General features: G+C 59.2%; 1 protein-coding gene across 3 annotated transcripts in view; it reads right to left on the minus strand.

Annotated features, from left to right (window-relative positions):
• PLEKHG5 (pleckstrin homology and RhoGEF domain containing G5) overlaps positions 1–24280 on the minus strand; it is a 51120-nt gene that overhangs the window by 20651 nt on the left and 6189 nt on the right. For 2 of the 3 annotated variants that reach the window (XM_012791530.3, XM_012791531.2), the window contains exon 2: positions 5914–6002. In XM_012791530.3, the coding sequence (XP_012646984.2) occupies positions 5914–6002 (89 nt within the window). Of the gene's footprint in view, positions 1–5913; positions 6003–6802; positions 6870–24280 lie in introns of those variants that run through there. The other variant, XM_012791534.2, reaches the window with a different exon arrangement.

The following is a 24280-nucleotide window of genomic DNA, read 5'->3' on the forward strand; positions in this document are numbered from 1 at the left end:
TCCTCAAGTAAATGGAGAGGCCCCTGGAGACCCACCCTCAGGCCTGACACTGCGTGGGACCCTCGACTTCGGGTTCTGCACGTTAATTCAGGGGGCCCTGGTGCGCAGACCCACCCCCGTCCGGAACCAGCACCGCCTCCCCGTGAGACTCACCCAGGGACAGAGGTCTCCTCCCCTGTGGCCGGGACTCGGGCCAAGACTGCCAAGCCCCCGGGGACGCGCGGGGCGAGGGGGACCGAAGCTGCGGGCCGGGCCCAGCCTACCCGGCGCCGACCGGAGGCGCGGCACGTAGGGGAATTACGGTAGCGCGCGGGCGCTAACACCTGGGCGGGCCGGGACGTACGTACGGTCGGCGCCGCCCGGCCGGGACCGGGGAGAGGTGGGGTCCCAGGGAGGGCCCGGTGCGGCCCCCGCGGCCAGGCGGTGGCGGGAGGCCGGGCCGTGGCTCGCGGGTAACTTAAGACCCGGGCTCGGAGGAGTGGGTAGGGGGCGTTCCTGTTCCCAAGGGCCGGCCTTTTACAGATCTCAGAAAAGTTCAAAGTCCCTGGTCACTAACAGGAGCTTGAAGACAGGGGCTCGCCCTGGAGTGAGGGGGCGAGGCCCGCGACAGAAAGCTGCCCTGGACCCCCAGAGGAGCCCCGAGGGACCAGGCGAAAGGACTCGCAGGCTGAGCCCGCCGCAGGAACCGCCCCAAGCCAGGACGGGCTCGGCTCCATTATACAAAGCTGGATTCCGAACTGGGCTTCAGTGGTGCCCCAGAAGCAGCCCGCCTTCCTCTGAGGACCCCTCTTGTTTTCTGGCCCAGGTGCCATGGCTGGAAAAGGGGGCCATCCCGCCCTTTGGTGGTTTAGAGTTTCAAACAACTGCGCTCAGGACTGGGGAGGGGAGAGTCCCCGCCGCCCCCGCAAAAGGCGGGTAACACTGTCCCAAGCACACCTCCCCTTGTCCTCTGCTACCCAATATCAAGAACCCTGATGGGCTGGGTTCAGGTCTGCCAGAGTTTTCCTGCACTTTCAAGCTTTCTGCACGACCTTCCCTGTGGCCCCTCACCAGGCCAGGGCCTCCAGACTGCCAGCATGGTCCTAGCTCGAGCTGACTTCTGGGGCTGGGCCCATGCAGCCCAGCTCCTCTTCTCTGTCCCTCCTGGCTGGGCCAGGCCCCAGGGCTTCACCTGCTGCCCCAAAAATTTCTTTTTTTTTCTTTTCTTTTTTTTTTTTTGAGACAGAGTCTCGCTTTGTTGCCCAGGCTAGAGTGAGTGCGGTGGCGTCAGCCTAGCTCACAGCAACCTCAAACTCCTGGGCTCAAGTGATCCTTCTGCCTCAGCCTCCCGGGTAGCTGGGACTACAGGCATGCACCACCATGCCCGGCTAATTTTTTTTTATGTATATATCAGTTGGCCAATTAATTTCTTTCTATTTATAGTAGAGACGGGGTCTCGCTCTTGCTCAGGCTGGTTTTGAACTCCTGACCTTGAGCAATCCGCCCACCTCGGCCTCCCAAGAGCTAGGATTACAGGCGTGAGCCACAGCGCCCGGCCCCAAAATTTCTTAACCAAAGCCCAGGAGTTCCACTTGCATGGCTTCTCTGGCCCTTCCCCTTTCTTCAGCTACAGACAGGGACTAGTCACCTCCAAAGATCCCCCCACCTGACCATTCCGAAGAACCCTCTGGTCTCCTAACTTCTTAACCCCAGGAGAATAGGTGACTCCCTCTCCCATTGTTCACTGCATCCTGCCCATTCTTTCCCCACTGGTATCTCAGATCCAGCCCTTCCTCTGCCCGAGTCCCCTGGTCTTCATCTGGCAACCCCCCCTGCACCACCACACACACCCCCTGACTCATCCCTGCCACCGCACAGGCCATTGTTAAGCTGGAAGGGAACTCTGAGATCATCAAATCCAACCTCCACTCCACACACCACAATCCCCTGTACACATCCCTTTCCACCTCTGCTTGCATACATTTAGGAATGGGGTGCTCACTACCCCTTGTTGGGGGAATAGTGCCAGCTGTTGGAAACTCTGTCCTGTGCTGAACCAAACTCACCTCCCTGTCCAGGCCCGTGGGAGCGTGCAGAAAAAACTCACCTCTTGCCTCCCTTTCCTCCTGAGAGCTCCCGAGGCTCTGAGGACAGGCAGACCTGGTTTGAGTCCCAGTCTTGCCTTGGCAAACCATTTCACCTCCCTGCCCCTCAGGGTCCTGTCTACGAAATGGAGGTGGGTAGTCCCCACTGTGGGGGCGGGTGGCAGTGAGGACTAGATGAGGTTCCTGTTGAGGGCATGGCACACAGCAGGTGCTGGATAAATGGTGGCTGCTGGACTGATTGCTCTTGTTTGAGGATTACACCCCATGGCTCCCATCTCCAGAATAAATACCCCTCAAATGTGGTGGCCCAGTGCTACAAGTGTCCTCCTCCATGTCCCCTTGTGACTTGGGATCCCCTGAGTTGACTTTAAGCAGACTGTCCAGCACAAGGGAGCCCGGCAAGGAGCTAGGGAGTCCAGACACCTGTGGCCACCTTTCAGGAGGGCAGGGAAACCCTGCCTCAGTCTCACCCCAGCCTTCCTCCATCTCCCACGCGCTCTGAGCTCCACCTGCCCCGGGAACACAGCAGGCATGCAATAAACATTTGTCTTGATGGGGCCAGGTTTGGTGTCTCATGCCTGTAATCCCAGTGATTTGGGAGGCCAAGGCGGGAGGACTGCTTGAGGCCAGGAGTTCAAGACCAACGGGGGCAATATACCAAGAGCCGTCTCTACTAAACATTTTTAAAAAATTAGCCAGGCGTGGTGATGCATGCCTGTAGTCCCAGCTACTCAGGAAGCTGAGGTGGAGGAATAGCTTCAGCCCAGGAGTTTGAGGCTGCAGTGAACTGTGATCATGTCACTGCCCCTGAGCCTGGGTGACAGAGAGAGATCCTGTCTCTAATTAAAAGAAAAAAATTTGTCTAGCTGGGCAGGGTTGGGTGGGTAGAGTCTGGGATGGAGCCTGGGGAAGTCTCAGATGTCAGAGAGGAACAGAGGGCACATCCAAAGTCTAGGGGTGACTGTACTCTCCCCTACAAAGTAGATGGATGTCATGACCAAGCTAGCATCCCCTTGGGCACCTATGTGATGCCGGGCTCCGTGCTCAGCACTTTATACATGAGGGCCTCTTTTAATCCTCACTGAAACTCTAGAAGCCTTATTTTCCAGATGAGGAAGCTGAGGCTCAGAGAGGTATAGTGACTTGCCCAGGGTCACCCAGCTGGAAAAGAGTAGGCTGATCCTGGAGCTCACAGGTATGGGCCACTGTACATATCTTCACCCTGGGGAGGGGCAGGGACACCATCTCTCCCTGTGGCACAGTCCAGACTCCTCACTTGGGCATGCCTCTCCTGGTCCAGCCTGCCTCCTTCTCCCCTGGCCTCACCTGCCCCCTACAGCCCCCAACCTCCCTGCCTGCTCACTCAGCTTTCCTCCTCCTCCATACCACCTTACTCCTCAGGACTCCAGCTGCCTCCTCCAGGAAGACCAGCCTGGTTATCCCCTCCCCGCAGTGGGAACTCCAGGAGCAGGAGGTAGGGGCAGGGCGGCTGATTCATCTCAGATGCCCCAGTGCCCAGGAGAGCCTCAAACAAAATACCAAGGGTGGGCCCGGAAGCCGAAGGGTCCACCCCTGTTTTTAGACGGCCCTTCCCCAGGGCAGCCTGGGGCGCCAGCTTGGCCAACCAAAGTCGTCACCTCCCTTCCCTCCTCCTCCCAGCGGAGCTAGGACGTCAGCTCCAGGAGGGCACCCCCTCATTCCCTGGGGACCTCCTGAGCCTACAGCTGGGCCTGCACCGGCAGACACTCAAAGCTGATTGGTGAATGAATGAAGTCATCTCCTTCAAAGCACTAGCCACCTCCTGAAGAGCAAGAAGGGGGCTCTTGCCGGGAGAGGCCTGGCTCCAGGCCAAGCTCCGGCAGTCACGCTGTGTGACGTGGGCAAGTTCCCTCACCTCTCTGAGCCTCAGTTTCCTTACACGTCAGGTGGCAGCAGGAAGAAGGCTTTTCTCCCGAGATTCTCGTGAGGGCTCACTGAGACAAGCAGGTGGCCAGCACAGAAACATGTTTGGTCCATGGTGGTTACTATTATCATCAACAACAGTGATATCCTCTGGTCCTCTTTCTCACCAAACCTGAGTGTCCCTCACCTCCTCTCAGCCCCTGCCTCTGCATTTCTGGCTGTGGCAGTTTCCCTTCCTGCACTGCCCTTGCTCTGCCTGTCCTTGTTCTCATGGCCATTAGAGGCCACCTCCTCCAGGGTGTCCTCCCTGACTGGCCCTCCTGCCTCTGATCCTTCGGTCATCTCTGTCCCTGCAGTGAGTCTGTGCAGTTTATCCCCAACTGGGTCCCAGTGGTGACAGGGCCCAGACTCTTCCCCTGCAGGCGGGTGCAGGCTGCTGATGCCAGTGTCAGCTGTGGTGAGCTCCAGGCAGGCCAGAGCTGGGCTGGAGCTGGGTCTGGATGTGGCAGGAGGCCCACGGCCACTCTGAGACCAGTTCTCATCTCAGGGCCTCAACTCTGCAGCCTGCAGCAGCTTGGGGTCCTGTCCTGGAAGCAGCTGCCCAGAGCAGAGGCTGTGGTCTTCCTTGCCAACTCTTTAGGTCAGGCAGAGGCCTCGGGGCTTTGCAGACCCCCGGCTGGATGTACACTAGCGGGGACTGAGGCCAGGTTGTTGCCAGAGCCCCCATCTGGGACAGAGGCAACCGGCCAACACCAGAGCCCGATGCCAGGCACCATCCGTGCCAGCAGATTGTATCTGACATCACAGCCGCCCCCTTGCCCGGTGACCACGGCAACTGGAGGCCTCCCCCTCCCCTCCTCGCCCCCAGAACAGTTCTCCATGTTCCTTCCCACCATGGTCCTCCTGTCAGAATGAGCGTGTGTGTCTGGGTGGAGGTGGGGTAGGGGAGCTAGGGGGTGGGAGGGTGGCATTTTAAATCTCCTGTAGCTGGCAGGTTGCGCCACACAGTGGTTAGGAACAGGGATCTTGGCATTACACAGACCTGGGTACTGGGTTCGAATCCCAGCTCTCCCACTTCCTAGCAATCTGTCCTTGGGTGATCTGCTTCACCTCTCTGAGCCTCAGTTTCTCTACCTGTAAGTGGAGATAAGGACCCATCTCAGAAGGCTGGGGCAGGAGCCACTGAGTCCTCAGTGCCTGGGTCTGACGCTGTAAGTGGTGCCAGTCAGTACTACTGTCACCTACATGCGTGCTGGGAAGGGCCAAACCTGGGTTCAAACCGTGGCTCATTTCTCATGAGTTGTGGGGCCTTGGTTAAGTCACACAACCTCTCTGAACCTCGGTATCTTCATCTGGAAAACTAGGTGTTGGTGCTTTTCCTTGCATAGCTGCTGCAGGCAGTGCTTAAAGGCACAGAGAGTTTGTGGCACCGAGCCCGGCACACCACGGGCAGAAGCGCCCAGGCAGTATTTGTCCCACTGGCCCCTTCTTCCCTTTGTCATCCCCAGCGCCAAAGTCATGCTCACCAAGTCCCAAAGTGTCCCAGACTCATTCCCAGGCCTGAAGAGCAGTGGGGTACCACAGGCAGGGTGCCAGCTGGGCACTGGACCAGAACCTTGGGGGACCACTTCCCCCTGCTCAGCTTCAGCTTCCTCATCTGTGACATGGGACAGCTGCAAGGACCACAGTGCAGCAAAGGGCTTTGGAGCACCCCTGCCCACTCCCCCGTCCTGTCCTTGCAGAAGTCCCCCCCTCTGCTATTCCTGAGCCAGGGGCAGCCCCTCTGCCTCCTAAACCTGTGGCCCTGCAGCCCAGACAGCTGCACTCTTGCCAGGGCTCTTTGGATATCCGGTGCTTGGATAGAGAGGGCGGTTAGAGCCCCGTCCCCTCTGCCCCCAAACGTCCCCAGGCTGTCCAGCCTCCCTACCTTGGCCGCCCGCCCCTTGTCCATGCAGGCCGGGTTCTGACAGCGCAGTCCCCTCTCCTCAGCTGGGCTCTGGTCCGGGCTCTGGTCGTCTGCAGAGGAGGAGCAAAGGGTATCAGTGGGGGTGGGGGCGGGGGACACTCAGGCTCCCCTGGGCCCCTGTGGCCTCCTGACCAGAGGAGGGTGGGGCAGTCTCCTCAGTCCTCCCTTCAAAGGAAGTCAGTGTCCCTTTCTCTTTTAAATGCCAACTTATCTGCACGGGAATCTGTTTGCAGAGCCCTTTTCTTGCTGCAGTTCCCTAGGGAAATTATCCAGATTCCACGGGGAGAAAACGTCTTTGGAAATAAGCTGCTCCCTCCCTCTGTCCCACTAGTTGGGGGTGGCGGCTGTTCAGTGACCCTGCGGGGACCCAGGCTTTCTGGGGGATCCCTGCAGGGTGGCTGGGGGGAGGGGGACTCCAGGGATCCAAGATACCCTCCCAACCCTGCCCTCCACATCACTCCCTTTAGGGGCAGACAACCCCCAAAGGCCTGGGGTGCCCCCCCTTTCCGCTGCTGCCCTGAATTTGGCCCCCTCCGAGCTGCCTCTTCCTGGGGGCCAGGGCAAAGCAGCGGAGGGGGCAGGGATGCGGGGCTGAGAGGCACGGTGCAGGGGGCGGCGGGCAGGGGGGCGCGAGGGGGCGGGAGGTGGGGGAGCTGGGTGCTGCCGAAGCGGCCCCACAGGGGGGCGGCGTTTGAGCCCCCGCGGCCCTCAGCCCAGGCCGGCGTCCGCCTCCACCCCGCAGGCCCTGCCCGAGTAGGGGGCGGCCAGCCCCCCACGCTCCCCGGCCCGCCCCGGGGCCCTGCCCGCCCGGCCACCGCGTGGAGGGCCAAGGCACCTCCGCCGCACTTACCCATGGAGCCGGCGCCCGGCTGGGGCGCGCGGAGGCCGCAGCGCCGGACCCTCGCGGCGGGAGGCGGCGGGCGGGGCAGGTGGCGGGGGGCGGAGCCGGCGGGGGCCCCGCCTGCGGGGGGCGGGGAGCCGCGGGGACCGGGCTGGGCGAAATGACTAGGTGACCCAGGCACTGTCCCTCCGCCCCAGCTCCCCCGGCCTGGCCAGCCCCCGCAGAGGCTGGGCACCTCGCTCGAAGGTGTTTGATGTGGTCAAGGGACACTGTCTCCATCTCCTCCGGGGGTGTGGGGGGGCATCCACACTGCGATTCCTCCCGGTGTGGAAGGTGCCATCTCGGTGGGCAGGGGGCCACAGGAAGGCAGGCCAGGGCCGCCCCAGCCACGCAGAGCCCCCGCCCCAGTTCGGAGGTTACAGAGTTTAAATGACAGCACGAGGGCTGCCCGGCCTGCGAAGGGGAGCGAAGGGGAGCGGGGCCTGGTTGCTACTGTTGTTTTATTATTCCCATCTCTGTTGGTTCTGCAGTTCAAAAACTTTACTGAAGTAGAAATATGGACAGAAAAGTGCACCTGCCGTGAGTGCACGGCTCCCTATGTTTTCACAAAACTTATTTTCACAAACTGACCAGTATCCAGAGGAGAAGCAGGGCATCCCCAGCCCCCGAGCTGGCTCCGCCATGCCGGCCACTCTCCCCCGCATGGCAGCCCGCAGCCCATCTGTTAGTTTTGCCTGGTCTTGTCCTTCATATGAAGTGAATCAGGAGACACTTGGACAGGATTTTAATGATCACAGACCCCTTTGCACTACAGAAATAGAACCTCTCGAAGAGGTGGCTGAGACCCTCCAAGGGACTCGGTGCTCCTGAGCCTGTCCTGGGTATAGAAGATTCAGTTTCCAGTGGGGCCAGGGGCCACCTCCCAGAGTCTGAGGGGTGGGCTCCCTGACCCTTCTCCTGGAGGCCTTGCAGCTGAAGTAGGGTGCCTGCCCTCCTGAATGGGTCCCTTACATGGGCTGAGCCCTGGGACCCACAGGTGACCAGAGCCTGGTCCCTGCCCCAGGGACTCTTGGCAGAGTAGACAGACTGTGGTGAGTCCCAGTTCTCTGGGCTCTGTGGTTCATTCAGCAAACACACACCGGGGGTCCCCTGAAGTCCCCCATGTGCCAAGCCTTAAGCTGGGTGCTGGGGACCCATTGAAGAGCCCCGTGGGGGCCGGACGTCTCCAGTGCACTGAGGAGCGGCTGCGTTCGGGAGCATGTGCACCGAGGGCTGCCACGGGCACCCTGCGGCTTCCAGCAACGCCCCAGTGTCCCTCAGTCTCCTCTTTGTGCAGACATTTTCCAGTGTGAAGCAGGGCTCCTGAGAAGGGGGGACCCGCACCTGCTAGGGGTCACTCAGGACTCTCAGGCCTGGTCCAGCCTCCGCCGGCACAGTGCTGGTTTCCCTCTTGGAGCCTGTGCGTCCTCAGCTGTCCAGCAAGCCAGCAACGCCTGTTCTACCTCTAGGCTGCAGGCAGGGCCAGCCAAGGTGGCAGATAGCCCTGCAAGGACGGTGACAAGGTCCTGGGGTTAGTAGTCCCAGTGGCCTGAAGCCCCAGCCCTGCCTGCCTGCAGGGAGCTGACTCGAGGGTGGGGTGGGCTCAGAGCTCTTGTCCGCCACAACTCTCGCAGCCCCTCCTCTGCCATCGGGGTTTCCATGGGGAACTGGATCCCTCATCCAGCTCTGGGGGAGTTCCCCACACACCCCACCTGGGCCTTCTGGAACTGAGCAGGACAACCTCTACCATTGTCTCCAGAAAGATTCCAGGTCCCTGAGTTCCCAAAACTCTAGATCTGGGGTCAGTTTCTCATGCCCTTTGTTCCAAGACCTCTGGGTTCCGGCTCCATATTCTGAAGGCTCTGGGCCACTTCCTCTGCCACTGGGGTCTGGAACTGCCTTCCCAACTGTCTAGATCCTGCCGTGATTGCACCAGGCCACAGCCACTGTAGGGCCTGCCTGCCCCGTGGCTGTCACGGGGTTGTTGACACTTGGTCTCTGGGGTTCTTTGTGCTGGTACTTCCAGGTGCTGGTGTCTACCTGTCTGAACTCTGGCCTCTAACCCCTCAGTTTTAGCACACTCTTGGGGCTTCTAGACCCTGTGGACTGCTTGGTCCTCCTGCCCTGGGAGGTAGCTCTCTGTGTGCTCTGCTCTCAAGCTGCAACTTCCTGGGTCACATGGGGGAACTTCTCTCTCCCTGGGATTGCAACTCAGAAAAATCAGTGAGGACCCTGCTAGCTCTCAGGGCCCAGATAGGGGCCTCTGGAGGCTGGGGGTGGGGATCAGGCATGGGGACAGGTGGAGCCCTCCACAGGCCTGCCATGGGCTCCCCTGCAGGCAATCTGCCCCCATGTAAGCCCTTGAGGAAAGGGCGGGCCTGGTAAGGGGGACATACTGTACCAGGCGCCGTCATGCAGTGTCGGTTGGGCCAGAAGTGGCCACCTAGCCTAGCTCAGCCTCGCAGATGTGCTCTCTTGAGTGGACGAATTGAGACAGGCAACTTCCCTCAGGCCACGGAGCCCTGAGGTCACAGAGAGCCTGTCTGAATGGGGAACGGAGCCCCAAGACTATCTGGGAGCAGGGACAAGGGGACCTGCGGTGGAGGCCACCCCAGAGCAGAGAGGCCAGGGGGAAGGCAACTTTGTCTCAGCAGGCAGCTCCCATGGGCAACCAGCCTCTTTGTCCTACCCCCACGTGGGTCAACCTGAGCAGGTGTATGCTCCTCAGCCAGGCCCCAGGCAGACCTGGAACCCTGAACTTGAGCAGGGTCTGAAACAGGCCCCTGCCCCCCAGCTCCGCTGACTCCCACAGCCCCAGGGAGAGCAGGGCCCCCCTGCCAGGCAGAGGAGCCCTGGCGCTGTTCTCCCCACCCACAGGGGGCCGCTTTGGCTCCCCCCACACACGCGATCTCCACCAGAACTGGCCGTTGGGACGCCCGGGGCAGAAGCCGGCCGGCAGACATGTTTTGTTTGGCTGAGCACAGTGTTTCAGAAGAATTTAAATTGGTTGCCAACTTTGAAAAGTCGAGAGATTTCACATAAAAATCCAGATTTCTGGCTTCTCTTGACAAACCAGAGGAGCCTGGCAGCTCCAGACGCGTATTCCTGATGGCTCCGGTTCCCGAGCTGTGTCTGCCTGGGATCAGAACGAGCCCTTCCAGCCCCCACCGTCCCCACCACTCCCTGTCGCCTCTCCCAGCCCCCCTCACTCATGCTCACTGCCTCCCCGGTAGCTGAGCTTCCGACCCCGCCCAGCCTTCCTGGGTCTGCCCTCGGCCTCCTGCTGTCCTCCCCATCGCTATCTGCTGACTTCCTTCCCGGCCAAGGTTTAATGCTGCTGCCTTCTGGAAAGCCTCCCCGGCACAGCACATCCCAATTGCAGATGCGCCTCTCCCTGCCTCACTCCCACTGCCCTGGGACGGGCCTTTGAACCGACCTATCGTTTTTGACCTGCCTTCCCACCAGATCTCTTCAGGAACAATCGACAATAGCCACGGCTGTCACTTGCTGAACACCTGCTGCTGGGGACTCTTTGCTTTCCACAGATGGTCTCATTTTACCATCTACCTGTACAGGGGGCGGGGATGATCACTGTCCCCATTTTATGGATGAGGAAACTGAGGCTCGGAGAGTGGAGCGACTCTCCCAAGGTCATGCAGCTAGTGCGTGATGAGGCTGAGACTGGAGCCCAGGTCTGTGAGATTCCGAGCCTGTGCTCCTAACACAGGCACAGCGCTCCCATGCTGCCTGGTACCATGGGGTGTTCGGCAAATGCGGACTTGTGCCCCCATCATGACATAAGTGCTCCTTTCCCAGTTGGCCCCAGGCTGACACGAGTGCACAGGAAACCACCCTTGTTCTCACATTCTCCGGGTGAGACCCTCACTCCGATGAGCCCCTCTGGCCCAGGCAGGCAGTCCCTCCCTGCCCAGACCTCCCAACCCGGCCTGGCTGTGCAGAGGCTGCCCCTCCCAGGAAGCAGCTGTGGCCTTGGATGCCCCCTCCCACGCGAGCCCAGCCCTCCTGGGAGCCTGTCCGTGCTTGGGCAGCTGCCACGGGCTATGCAGGGGCTGCACCCCCCTCACCAGGGCAGCCTGGGAAGGGCAAGACTTGGCCCAAACCCAGCCAAAAGCCAGAGGGGCTTATCGTAGGCACATGGCTACTGGTCCCAGAATATCTGCCACTCCTGACGCAGGACACTGGTCAGAGTGTCTGAGGCCTAGCACAGAAACATAGCCCCAGTCCCCTGCCCCAAGCACCGTGGGGCATCTTGGGGTGGGACAGCTAAGCGAGACCCAGCCAGAGGCGGGAGTCGGGCCACCGCCCGGAAGCTGCTCCTGCCTACAGCCCGGGGCCAGGGCGCTAAGGGGACTGGAGAGCTCCACGGCCGCCCACACCCCTCGGGTTCAGTAGGGAGAGGTGGGAGGACACAGTCAGAATTCCTTCCTGGGGCCGGAGGGACCATCCACACAGTTCTGCACACAGGCCTGGGGCCGGCTGCTTCCTCTGGCTGAGGCTGCCATGGGCGCCTGGCACCTGCCTGCCGTGGGCTTCCTCCCCGAGTCCATCGGGAGCCGAGGTCGGCTGAGGGAGGAGCAGGAGCCGCTGCAGAAATGATCTGAGATGCCGATTCCCGACAGTCATGCTCCACTTCACGGGGCTGGGCTGGCGCTGGGGCCTGACTCCCACCCTGCGTGGGCCCGCTAGCCCTCTGCCGCTAGCCCCGCACAGCTCTGCGCCCTTCTCACCCACGAGACCTGCTAATGGCCGTGGCTCAGCCGCTGTGCGGCCTCTCTGCCAACTCCAGGAGGGCTGGGGTGGCACAGGCGGGTGAGCAGGGCCTTTGACCTGGGGCTCAGGCTGAGGGTATTCGGGCATATCTGGATGCCACCAGGCAGGACCTCCCCAGCCAGAAGAAAGGGGATTATTCCAAGAATGGCCCTGCCTGAGACGTGGGCCTGGCATTTCCAGAAGCCAGCGCTTAAAGGAGCCCCCTCTAAATGTTAGCTGTGCACCAGTATGATCCGAGGGGCCCCAGAGCTGTGGAACCCCAGAGGCAGGAGGGCTGGAGACCTTCATAGATGTGACCCCAGAGCTGTGTTGAGTGGTGTGGCCATCTCCAGCACAGTGGCCGGCAGGATGGCTGAGCTCTAGAGCGCCTGGGAGGGTTAGCACCCCGCAAACCACAAGCAGCCACACTGCACCTGACTGGGAACACAGTCGGACTGGGGGCAAGGAGTGGGACACAGCCTCACTCTGGGCCTCCCTGGTCTGGGACTGCCTGGACCACCGCAGACCTTAGGCAAGTCCCACCCTGCTGGGTTCTCGGCCACCTTGCTGGCCTCGGGTGGACAGGAAGCTGCCAGGCAAAGAGGTACAGCAGGCAGGGCTCCCACAGCTCGCCCCCACCCCACCTGCTGAGAGCAGAGGGCAGCTTTGCCCCTGCCTGGCCCGTGGCCACCCCCCTGCACTCCTACCACCCCCACCCTACACAGCTCCAGGAGCTGGGACAGCCGGGCCGTCGCCTCAGTCCTGCCCTCCTTGCCTGCTAAACATACCCCTGAAGGTGCAGGAGCTCCTGGGGACCAGGGGGGCACTGCACCTGCCCCTCCCCTCTGAGCAGCCACGTCTCCCAGGGGCTCGTCACGGGCAGGGACGCCTGGCCTATGCGCCCACCAGGCTCCATTCTCCCTTCTGGAGCAGCGTTTTCTGTCTCCCTTTTCCAGAAGCGTCCCACATGGTCTGGGGGCTCCCTCCTGCCTCCCCTGGGGAACCCCACTCTGGCTCAAGGATGAGCTCAGGGAAGGGCCTGTGCCAGGCTGGGCATGTGCCACCATCCCAGGGCGGACCAGGCTCACGGCCTCACAGCGACCAGACCTGGGTGTCTGTGACCAGACCAAAGCGCCCTGACAGAACCAGGTCACAGCCAGGACCCGGTGCAGGCCAGCTGAGCAGGGACAACAGAATGGCAATGCGACAGCCAGCACCACCACACCCTTCCTCTGCCGCACGCTGCTGCAAGCACTCTGTGGGTCATCTCTTTTTTTTTTTTTTTGAGACAGAGTCTCACTCTTGTTGCCCGGGCTAGAGTTCCATGGCGTCAGCCTAGCTCACAGCAACCTCAAACTCCTGGGCTCCAGCGATTCTTCTGCCTCAGCCTCCCGAGTAGCTGGGACTACATTGCGCCACCATGCCCAGCTAATTTTTTCTATATATTTTTAGTTAGCCAATTAATTTATTTCTATTTTTAGTAGAGACGGGGTCTCACTCTTACTCAGGCTGGTCTCGAACTCCTGACCTCGAGCGATCCGCCCACCTCGGCCTCCCAGAGTGCTAGGATTACAGGGGTGAGTCACAGCTCCCGGCCCGTGGGTCATCTCTGTTGGTGCTCTCAGTCCCCTACGACGCTGGCGGCATCCTTATTCCCATTTATACGACTTTCCCGACATCTCACCCCTGGGAAACAGCCAGGGTGGCAGCCAAACACAGGCTGTGGGGCTCGGCATCCCCCATGATCCTGTCCTGCCTCTTAAGGGCTTAATCTCTCCATGCCTCTGTTTCCTCATCTGTAAAATGGGGCTAATAGAAGAACTGACTCACACCCCAGGGCCTGGAAGATGAACATTCCAGAAAAGCTCATCCCACCACACGGCCCTAAGAGAACTCTGTGGCCTGGCCTTGCGGGCGGAGGGAGGCAGAGGCCAGGCCTGAAGCCCTCACTGTATAGCTGGGCCAGCCCTCAAGGGTGAGGGACCCTTCCGGTCGGGGCCTCACGCCCCGGGCCCCTTTCCTGCACCAGCAGCGGCTCTCAGGAGGGCCCCTGCCCCGCACCACCGCGGAGCAATGGCTGTCAGCAGCGTGTGCATGGCGAGCAGGCGCCGGCCAGCAGGAGGAGGCCAGGTAGACCAGGCGCCAGAGCCTACCGAAGTCCTCCCGGGAGGTGGGTCTGCACCTACCCCCAAGGTCCTCGATGATGTCCAGGGTGGAGCTCCAGGAGAAACGCTCCACTGTGCCCAGCTCCACCTCGGCCAGGTCGCCGGGCAAGGCCTCCAGCTCGTAGGCGCCCCGCTTCCTCCAGTACAGAAACATGCTGAGGCCGGGGAGGCTGCCCCACCCGGCCTGCGCCCTCCGAGGCCGGGCGGCCTGGGGACTGGCCTGGACGCGCTGGGTGCAGGGGCGTGGGGGCCACAGGGACTATGGGGGCTGGCTTCGGCCAGCAAGAGCGGCCCTCCCCGGGGAGGGAAGCATTCTGGGAGCGGCCGGGGGCCTCGGAGCTGACCAATGGCCAGGGCCCCAGCCCCACACAAAGCGCCTTTCTTCCCCTCCTACAGACATTTTATAAATTTCGCCTTCCCGGCCCCCTCGGAGCCCCCGCCGAGGAGATGGGCTGGCCGTCTGGGGACCGCAGAGGCCCGGAAAAGAGTGCGATTGTTTCGTGGTCTCTTTGCTAAGATAAGTTTTCAGAGAAGAAAAATGTGCTGCCCCAGGAGCAATTCCAGCATCCCACCCCTGACCCCTGACCCTGGCCCCCAGCCCCAGCTGGACCCTGCAGAATTTCTCAGCGAGGAACGGGAGCACCTGTGGGGTCGCCATGGTGCCCCAAGAGCTGTGTCCCGCTTCCACCTGGGCCCCTCCCCAGGAAGTTCAAGGCACATCGCCCAGCTCCGATGAGCCCAGGCACCCCCAGAGGCCCCCCGGGGGTGGGCGGGCCAGAGCTGCTGGCCAGGCCTGATCCTCAGGCTGCCTGTGAGGTCCGGGCTCTGCCTCTGCGCTCTGACCGAGGGTCTCTCCCCTCCCCGGGCCAGCCGCACTTTACCCGGCTGCCTCCCCATCAGACTATGTCCCCCACACCGATGGTGGTGCCACAAATGGAGCCCTGGGCCGGCTGCGCCTGGACAAAAAGGCCACAGCACATCAGGGAGCCTTGCTGCCCCTGCAGGGGGGCTGGGTGGGAGGGGGGGTGGAGTGTGGGTGCAGAGCCACCCTCGAGAACCATGAGACGCATGAAAATCCAGCTACATAGGTGGCAAAGTGAAAAGTCACTAGTCTACTTATTCCAGAGCCTTATAAAAATTGCAAATTTTTCAAGCTAGAAAATAACAACTAAGGCCGGGCGCGGTGGCTCACGCCTATAATCCTAGCTCTCTGGGAGGCCGAGGCAGGCGGATTGCTCAAGGTCAGGAGTTCCAAACCAGCCTGAGCAAGAGCGAGACCCCATCTCTACTATAAACAGAAAGAAATTAATTGGCCAACTAATATATATAGAAAAAATTAGCCAGGCATGGTGGCGAATGCCTGTAGTCCCAGCTACTCAGGAGGCTGAGGCAGGAGGATCGCTTGAGCCCAGGAGTGTGAGGTTGCTGTGAGCTAGGCTGATGCCACGGCACTCACTCTAGCCTGGGCAACACAGTGAGACTCTGTCTCGGAAACCTAGACCTGGAGGGGCCAAGGGCACCTTGTGCTGGCCTCCTCGCCGGGCCCTGCCCTGCTGCCAAGCTGCTTCTGTCTGACCCTGCCAAGGCCCCCCCAGCCACCAGGCCTGAAGGCAGAGCCGGCCCGCCCACCAGACCAGATGCCTGGCAACAGGGAGACCCAAGGCCTGGGCAAAGGGAGCTGGCAGCATAAGGCTCTGCTTTCCTGGGGGTGGTGGAGGGGTCACCCCAGGGCTGTGGGGGGTTTGGGGGGTGCTGGAGGTGGCCATCCAGGCAGCCTGCACACCCCCAGCTGAGGGCTAAGGTCCCAAGAGCTGCTTGAGTAATTCGAACCATATGCCTGTCTGTCCCCCGCCCCACCCACCCCGGCGGCACAGGGCCAGGGAGGACAAACGCAGGCCCTCCGTCCTTCATCACCGGCACCCACATGGCCTGGGCCCCAGCCACAGGAGGTTGGGGGTGCCCCTGGCTTGTGTTCACCTGGCCAGAGGCCAGCATGGGGGTGTCAGCTTGGGAGTGAGATGATCCATGGCCACCTGTGGTCTCAGCAGAGACCCACCCCAGCAGAGGCCAGGGCCGCAGGGCCGGGGGTGGTCGGTGGTCCTGGAGCTGAGACCCCTCTGCATCTGAGCCTGGCGAGAGTCGCACCTGCTTCTGTCTTCAGGACAGCCAACCCCAGCACAGCCGCCTGGGCGGGGCAAATATTTCTTCCTGCCCTCAGCTTCGGGGCTGAACACAAGGAACCCCACCCCCCACCCCTCAGGTACCCACGTGAGGAGGCCCCACTCGTAAGGGTCCATCTGGGACCCTCCTGAGGGGACACCTGGCACCCAGGACCCCGGGCAGCCACACACAGGAGGCCACGCTCTGCCCCTCTGTCCCGACTCCCCGTGGGCACAGAGCCTGACCACTCGGAGCCTCGCCCCTCTTCCCCACCCCATGTCCTCTTTGTCCCCACATGTGCCTCCCGCCTCCCTGCCTTTGCGTCAGCTGGTCTCCAAAATCACATCAAACTCACTCAAAAATTATATTAAAGCAAAATCACATCAAAATTTAAGCATAAAAACATATCTAATTATAAATGATAAAAATATAATTATTAACCCCATCAAACTTTATTTTATATACAAAAAAGAAAAAGACCAAAGACATTTAACTTTTAAAAAATATAATAGCTCAGACGAAAGACATAGAAGACCACATAGTCTATCCTATGTTGTCTTCTCTCCCAAAAACTATGTGCTATCACGAAGTCAGAAATTCAAATAAAAACAAGCGAACAGAACTTCTTATATTTATCGCCTTATCCCAGACTTGGTCCTCGGGAGCCCCACAGCCCCCGGACAGGGAGCCTCAGCCCAGGCGGGGTGTCCCCAGAGGTTTGCCTCTCGTCCCCACCTCCGGTTCCTTCTAGCTCCAGTGGCATCCCCTGGCCTGGGGCCGGGGCAGGACAGGCAGAGGGACAGGGCCAACTCGCCCAGTGCCTGGCAGTGGCCTTGGACGTCCTGTGCAAACCACAGCTGCTTCCTTGAGGGCGGAAGTGCCACGTGAGGGCCCGAACAGGGGCCACCCCCGCAAGGTTGTGCTGAGTAAGGGGCCAAAAGAGGAAGAGGAGCAGGTGGCAGGAGCAGACCCCCACCCCTCTGTGGCTGCCTCCCAGGAAGCCACAGCCAACAGAGAGACGTTGGCCTCAGGGTGTTTTTCCGCCTCAGCTCATAGTCCGGGGAACTCCCTTAGGCCCCTTGGCGTCCTTTCTCCCCTCAGCCACCTGGGTGACCCCTTTCCACTGTGCTGGCTCCTGACTCCCTGAGGGCAGCTCCCCATGGGGCAGGATAGGTTCAGAGTTCTGCCTCACCAGCTACGTGGCCTTGGGCATGATAGTACTTGAAGCCTCAGGTTCCACATCTGTAAAATGGGTCCAGGAGAGAGTCCCTCACCCCAGGGTGTCATCTCCGAGAGACCTGCCACACAGGGTTTCACAGGGAGCCTGGCAGAGCACAAGCACTCGCCCCAGAGGATGAAAACCTGGGGGGCCCCTGCCTCTGCCAAGTGGCCCCACCAGCCCCAAAAAGGACCCTTGTGTTCCCCTGAGGGCTCAGGGGCAGGTGACCACATCTCTTCCTCTCCCTCCTGCTGCCTGAGGAAGCCTGTCTGGACCCCAGGGCAGGCGGCGAGAGCCCGCTGTGTGGGGGTCGGGGGCACAACGGGTGCAGCTGCCCGCGCTGTGGCTCGGTGTGCCAGGCCAGCTGCAGAGCCTGGTAGGAATTAGAGCTGCCAGAGCCTGGTCATACAGTCTGGTGAGAGTGGGCGCCAGCCCTCTGGCTCTCCTGCCTCTGTCCCTTTGGCCAGGCCCCCCCAACTCCCAGCCAGACCTCCAGCTCCAGGTAAAGACAAGAATCCACCTCTGCCCTCCGGAGGTGCAGACCAAGGACCCTCCAGGACCAATGGGACTTGTGACGCCTTGGAGGGGATTGGGGTGGGCTGGGGGCCATCCCCTGGCCAGCAGGCAATGTGCCCGGGGCTGGCACCTGCAGGAGGGGTGAACAGCAGGGCCTGGCGTGGGCAGCACAGACCCTTCCTTCCCCTCCAAATAAAACAATTCCGAAGGCAGACGCGTTGGCCTGAAGCCCCAGCCGTCTGCGGGTCCATCCCTTTGGAAGATGCTGGTGGAAACCTGGACCACAAGCCCCTGGCCTGGAGCCAGCCTGTCCCTCAAGCCCTGGCCAGGCCCCAGCCCCCGCAACGCCCTCCTCACAGCCCGCCAGGCCCCATCCCAGCCCTTGTTGCTGCTGAGGGTTGAACACAAGGACAGGGAGAGCACATACCACAGAGGACAGTCACTGATGCCTCCAGCCTCAGCTTCCTCCTCTATAAAATGGGGACAATCCCGAGAAGTCCCTGACTAGGGCTATGACATGAGGCTGCCTGTGTTAAGGAACCCAGCCTGGAGCTTGGCGGGCCCGAGATAGGACATCTGAGGGGGGCTGGAGTGATCCCACAGCTGGCAGGCATGCGGCTCCCCAGGCAGGAGGGGTCTGAGAGGGGCACCCCGTGCTCCTGCACCGCCCGGGCAGCTCCTTCTCCAACCTTCAGAGGCCCCTGGGGCTGGGACTGAGCTGGAGTCCAGAGACAGCAGGGCCGGGACAGCATTCACAGAGCCTGGGGCCAAGGCGGGCAGCCTGGGCAGTGGGCTTCTCCTCCAGCCCCGGAGCAGGCACCGCAGGGTGCCCAGCCACAGCTCCCGGCTGCCCCCCGCACCGCAGGGTGTGCATGTGTGTGACCGTCACCACGCCTGGGGAGAGGCAGGGGTAAGACAGCTCTGCTGGCAGGGAGCCCGGTGCCAGGCGTGGAAGAGGCCAGGGCCGGGGAGCCTTCGCTGCTGTCTTCCGTGTGCTCGTGCACGAGCCCCTGCCCGTGTGTCCCTCAGACAGAGACTGCTGTCCGGCGGGGCGCCTGTCTCAGCCGTCCCTCCCAGCTCCCCGCCCTGCATGCAGCGGGAACACCGACATTTGCCAGTCCCCTGTGTGCCAGGCCCTGGACCTCCAAGGGGGCATCTCCTTTAATCTGCCTAAGGACGCTAGAATTGTCGCATATCACTGCTACCCTCATTGTACAGAGGGGGGACCTGGGGCTCAGAGGGGCCTGGAGACCCACAAGGGCAGCCAGGAGGTAGGGGCTGGATTCACGTGAGGCAGCCGCCTGCAGGGCCTCCCTACCACCCTCCACGCCACTGGCGCCTCCTTCCCCGGCCGAGACAGCCAAGTTCACGTGCCTGCAGGGGTCCTTCCCAGGCCTGGTCAACGGCCCTTCCTGCTTACTGCGGCCACGCGAGCTCAGGTGGACTTCTCCCTTCCCCGGACGCACCCCTGCCTTCGACTCTGGGAGCCCTTCAGCCATGGACAAGCCTCCCTGACCTTTGAGGCCACTGGCCAGGGGCTCCTCTGAGGGTATGTGGGGGCAGGACAGCCAGACAACAGGCCTCTCAGGCCCAGGAAGCTCCCCAGAGGCTGTGGGCGGGAGGTTCAGTCACTGTCCAGCAACTGGCTGGGCCACCGTCACCTACTCATCCGCCCACCGCAGCCTGGGGACAAGTGCAGCCTGGGGCAGGCTGGCTGTGAACCAGCTGCCCACGCCATTCTAAGCTCTGCCTCCAGAATGTCTCTGGCCTGGGCTCAGGCCACCACCGCCCTCCCTGCCTGGGCCTGGGGCCTCACGCTTGCCGCCGCTGCCACCGCCAAGTCAGCCTCCAGAGCCAGCCAGGCTCCCCGGGTTCAAATCCCAGCTCCAGCTCCTACTGGCTGTGTCACCTCTGGCAAGCTGCGTAGCTTCTCTGGGCCTCGATTTCCTCATCTGCACAGTGGGGGTCTCACAGCACTACCTCACAGGGTGGCCATGGGGATTGAATGAGTTAATCCAGGAGACTGCCCTTCACGCTCAGGGCCCCAACAATCCCAGCAAGAACAGAATGCCAGTCTGAAAGTGTCACTGCCTTGACGAAAAACCTGCTCCCTGCCAGCAGCAAGACAAGGCCACACTCCCTGGCATGGCCGCTCAGACCCTGGGCACCAACCCCCACCCGCTGCTTCCTGGCAGACTTGAAGCTCCTCCCACCAGCCGCTGGGCAGCCCTTTGGTCCCCCTGTCTCAGGTGACCACCCTGTGCAGCCCTCCACGGCTCCACCTCGACTGGGAACCTTCAGGGCCGGGCCCAGCCTGGCTCCGAGCAGGTGCCGGGGGAATGCTTGTTGATTTGAACTTGAATAAATTCACAGTCAATTGTCTTTTGCAGGGGCTGACGTCCAAATACCTCAAGGCGTGGTCCAGCTGGGCTCTGCCTCGGCCTGTGGGTAAAAGTAGCAGAGCTCCCTGGCCTCTGGGGAGGACCCAGAGGGCAGCCCACAGGCCTGGGCGTCCGCCTGGGGTCAGGGCTGGCCACTCCTTGGGGCTGAGACCCGGCTGCTATCTGCCCTGGGGCTGAGACCCGGCTGCTATCTGCCCTGGGGTGCTGGGGGTTCTCAGCTTGGGGTGAGGGAAGAGGAGGACTTGGAGGCCTGTTTCCCCAGGGCAGTCTGTGGCCAAGGCAGGACAGGTCAGCCACATTCCAGTCCCGCCCAGCCACTGGCCACCGCAGACTTTTAAACCTGCCTGGACAGCCTGAGGGGCCAGGCCCTCTCCAGGGCCAAGTCTGTCCAAGGAACAAAGGCTCCCGGGCCGCACTTCCAACCACGGAAAAGACAGGCCAGACTTCCAGGACAGCTAGGATTTCAAAATATCTGCCCCATTGTTGGAACACCAGTCCTGTTGGTCGGAAACTAGCGTTATTTCCCTGGACATGCCCAGCACAGACCCAGGCTGCCTTGGACAGGACTTGTCTTCCTGTGGGCCCAAGCCCGGGATGCAGGCCGAGCCCACAGCTGCTGGGTCTCAGCCTGTCTTGGCATTGGGGTGGATGCTGTTTCCTGAGAGTTTCCCATAGGGGCCTGCAGAAGTCCTGCCTGGATCCTGTTCATTTACCTCTCAAGAAATGTAGGCAGGACGCTGTGGCTCATGCTTGTAATCCTAGCACTTTGGGAGGCCAAGGTGGGAGGATTGCTCAAGGTCAGGAGTTCGAAACCAGCCTGAGTAAGAGCAAGACCCCGTCTCTACTAAAAATAGAAAGAAAATTAATTGGCCAACTACAAATATATAGAAAAAATTAGCCGGGCATGGTGGCGCATGCCTGTAGTCCCAGCTACTCAGGAGGCTGAGGCAGGAGGATCGCCTGAGCCCAGGAGTTTGAGGTTGCTGTGAGCTAGACTGATGCCACGGTACTCTAGCCCGGGCAACAGGAGTGAGACTCTGTCTCAAAAAAATAAAAGAAAGAATTGTGGGCCGGGTGTGGTGGCTCACACTTGTAATTCTAGCAGTCTGGGAGACCAAGGCTGGAGGATCGCTCAAGGTCAGGAGTTCGAGACCAGCCTGAGCAAGAGTGAGACCCTGTCTCTACTAAAAATAGAAAAAAGTTAATTGGCCAACTAAAAATATATAGAAAAAATCAGCCAGGCATGGTGGCGCATGCCTGTAGTCCCAGCTACTCAGGAGGCTGAGGCAGAAGGATTGCTGGAGCCCAGGAGTTTGAGGTTGCTGTGAGCTAGGCTGATGCCACGGCACTCTAGCTGGGGTAGCAGAGTGAGACTGTCTCAAAAAAAAAAAAAAAAAAAAAGAAAGAAAGAAATGTAAAGCAGTTTACAGGGACAGAGTGACTCAGTGTGTGTGTGTGCGCATTTATGCACTATTATGGATACGTACTCCCTCCCTGAGGGAGGTGACTTTGAGCAGAGCCTAGAATGACATGAGGGAAACAACCACACAGGTATCTGAGGAAGAACAGCTCAGGCTGCAAAAACAGCAAGTGCAAAGGCCCTGAGGCAGGGACGTGGCTTTCGTTTGCGCTAAGGTGACCAATTGCTCCGCTTTGCCCTAGACTTTCAGTTTCAAAACCTGGATCAGTTCGTCGCCCTAGTCAGAGAAACTCAAGGAGGCCGGTGTGGCCACACAGGTAAGCAAAGGGGAAAGAAGTCTGAGCGGGGACAGTCAGGGCCTGGCAGACTTTGGCTTTTATGCTGAGTGAGACAAGAGCCACCAGAGGTCTTTAACAGCAAAGGGATGTGATCTGACTTAGATTTTCAAAGGCTGCTATCATAGAAGTAATTATCAGTTAAATGGTAGGACCTAGGCAGCGGGAGGTGCAAGGGACTTTGTGACCCTGCCGTGGCTCTGAGCTGTTGGCCACGGAAAGCCTGTGTCCTGCCTCGCATGAATCTAACAAACTTTGGTTTTTTGTGCCTTAAAAATCACATGGAAGTTTTAGGTTTAACAACAGCCAAAGATAATGTGCTAAATGCTTTGAACATTTAGACCTGTGGTCCCCAACCCCCAGCCTTGGCCCAGGACTGGTCCCTGGCCTGTTAGGAAATGGGCCAAGCCTCTCAGCTGAGCTCCGCAACCCCCTCCCCCACACCCCCACACTGCCCCAGTCCATGGAAAAATTGTCTTCCATGAAACCGGTCCCTGGTGCCAAAAAAGGTAAGGGACCGCTGATTTAGAATACTCAGTGGGGATTCTGCTTCCTATGATGGTAGATTAGGTAAATTGGACCAACCTTCCCATTTGGGACAACCAAAGAAGCTAGATTGAAAAGTTTATTAAATCTTTAAAATATCAAACCAGCCTTAGGGAGGTAAACCCAGATGTTTTTCCCTTCGAGGTATTTACATAGTCTGAAGAAGGAGTTGGGAAACTGAACGTTACTTTTAATGGGCTCTAGAGGAATGAAGCTCAAATTCTAGGGAAACTCAAGCCCTGAATTTGGATTAAGGTCATCCCAGACTGGTAGTGTCTCCACGCCTATGGTAGGAGCACATGAAATTCCTGCCATCCTAGGCCTCAAATTTTTCCTGCAAATAATTTAAAAAACATAATATCTAATACACAATCAAAAATAACTAGGCACACATGTAAGACCCCATATTGAAAGCCAACACAAACAGGCCTACCAAAACTTGAGAAACCAAAATTATCAGACACAGACTAAAACATTCCCTTATCTGGTCTCCACAATAACCCTGGGTGGCAGACACTATTATTATCTCTGCTTTAAAGATAATGAAATTGAAGCTCAGGAAGCTAGAGTGATTTGCCTAAGGTTACACAGCTAATAAGTAGGGGTGCTGTGATTCAGCACAAGCCTGTTGCCTCTGTAATCTATGCTGTTAAAAATGTGCTATATAAGAGGATCCTTAGAAGTGGGGAAACTACCAGAAACATAGAGACTACCAGACTACCAGACATAGAGACTACCAGAAACATAGAAACTACCAGAAACATAAAGAGAATTATGCATGGTGCCCTCTCTGCCACCCACCCTTGGAAGTTCTAGAGGCATGATATCAGACTCTACTGCAGCTGCCCTTGCACCCCTGCCAAGAGCCACAGCATTTCAGTAATGGGAGTGGATGAAGAAGAGAAATGCCTGGGGACCCTGCAAGGGGACACCTGTCTAGCCACCCACCCTCACATGTCAGGGACATACTCATGAAAGATGGTGACCTAACTTAAAGAGCACATGGAGGGCCAAAATACTCCACTGGTGGGAGAATAAGTGGCTGTCTGGATGACAATTTGGAAATAGCTATTAAAATGCAAATTGTTCCCATCCTTCCACCCAGCAATTCCCCTTTCCTAGGAATTTACTATATGGATGCTATTTCACAAGTGCACAGAAATATAGGTACGAGGTTGTTCACTACAGCATCACTTGTGAGAATGAAATCTGGAAACAACCCAAATCTTTACTCATAGAGGGCCAGTTTAAAAATTAAGACATATCATAGATATCATGAAGCCATTAATAAGAGTGAGGCATATTTTTATGTATTGGCAGGGTTTTTTTTTTTTGTATTGGCATTTTTTTTTTTTTTTTTTTGAGATAGAGTCTTGCTTTGTTGCCTAGGCTAGAGTGAGTGCCGTGGCGTCAGCCTAGCTCACAGCAACCTCAAACTCCTGGGCTCAAGCGATCCTTCTGTCTCAGCCTCCCAAGTAGCTGGGACTACAGGCATGTGCCACAATGCCCGGCTAATTTTTTCTATATATATTAGTTGGCCAATTAGTTTCTTTCTATTTATAGTAGAGACGAGGTCTCGCTCTTGCTCAGGCTGGTTTCGAACTCCCGACCTCGAGCAATCCGCCCGCCTCAGCCTCCCAGAGAGCTAGGATTACAGGCGTGAGCCACCGCGCCCGGCTGTATTGGCATTTTTTAAATGTCCAAAATATAAAATTAACTAGAAAAAAAAAAAGCAATTGTAAAACTGTACATTTTCTACCATTTCATTTCAAAAATTCTTGGCTAGGTGGAGTGGTTCCTGTCTATAATCCCAGCATTTTGGGAGGCTGAGGCTGAGGGTGGTGGGATGGAGGAGGAGCATTGCTTGAGGCCAGGAGTTCCAGACCAGCTTGGGCAACATAGTGAGGCCCCATCT

Source organism: Microcebus murinus, chromosome 2, assembly GCF_040939455.1.
Source record: "Microcebus murinus isolate Inina chromosome 2, M.murinus_Inina_mat1.0, whole genome shotgun sequence".
NCBI lineage: Eukaryota > Metazoa > Chordata > Mammalia > Primates > Cheirogaleidae > Microcebus > Microcebus murinus.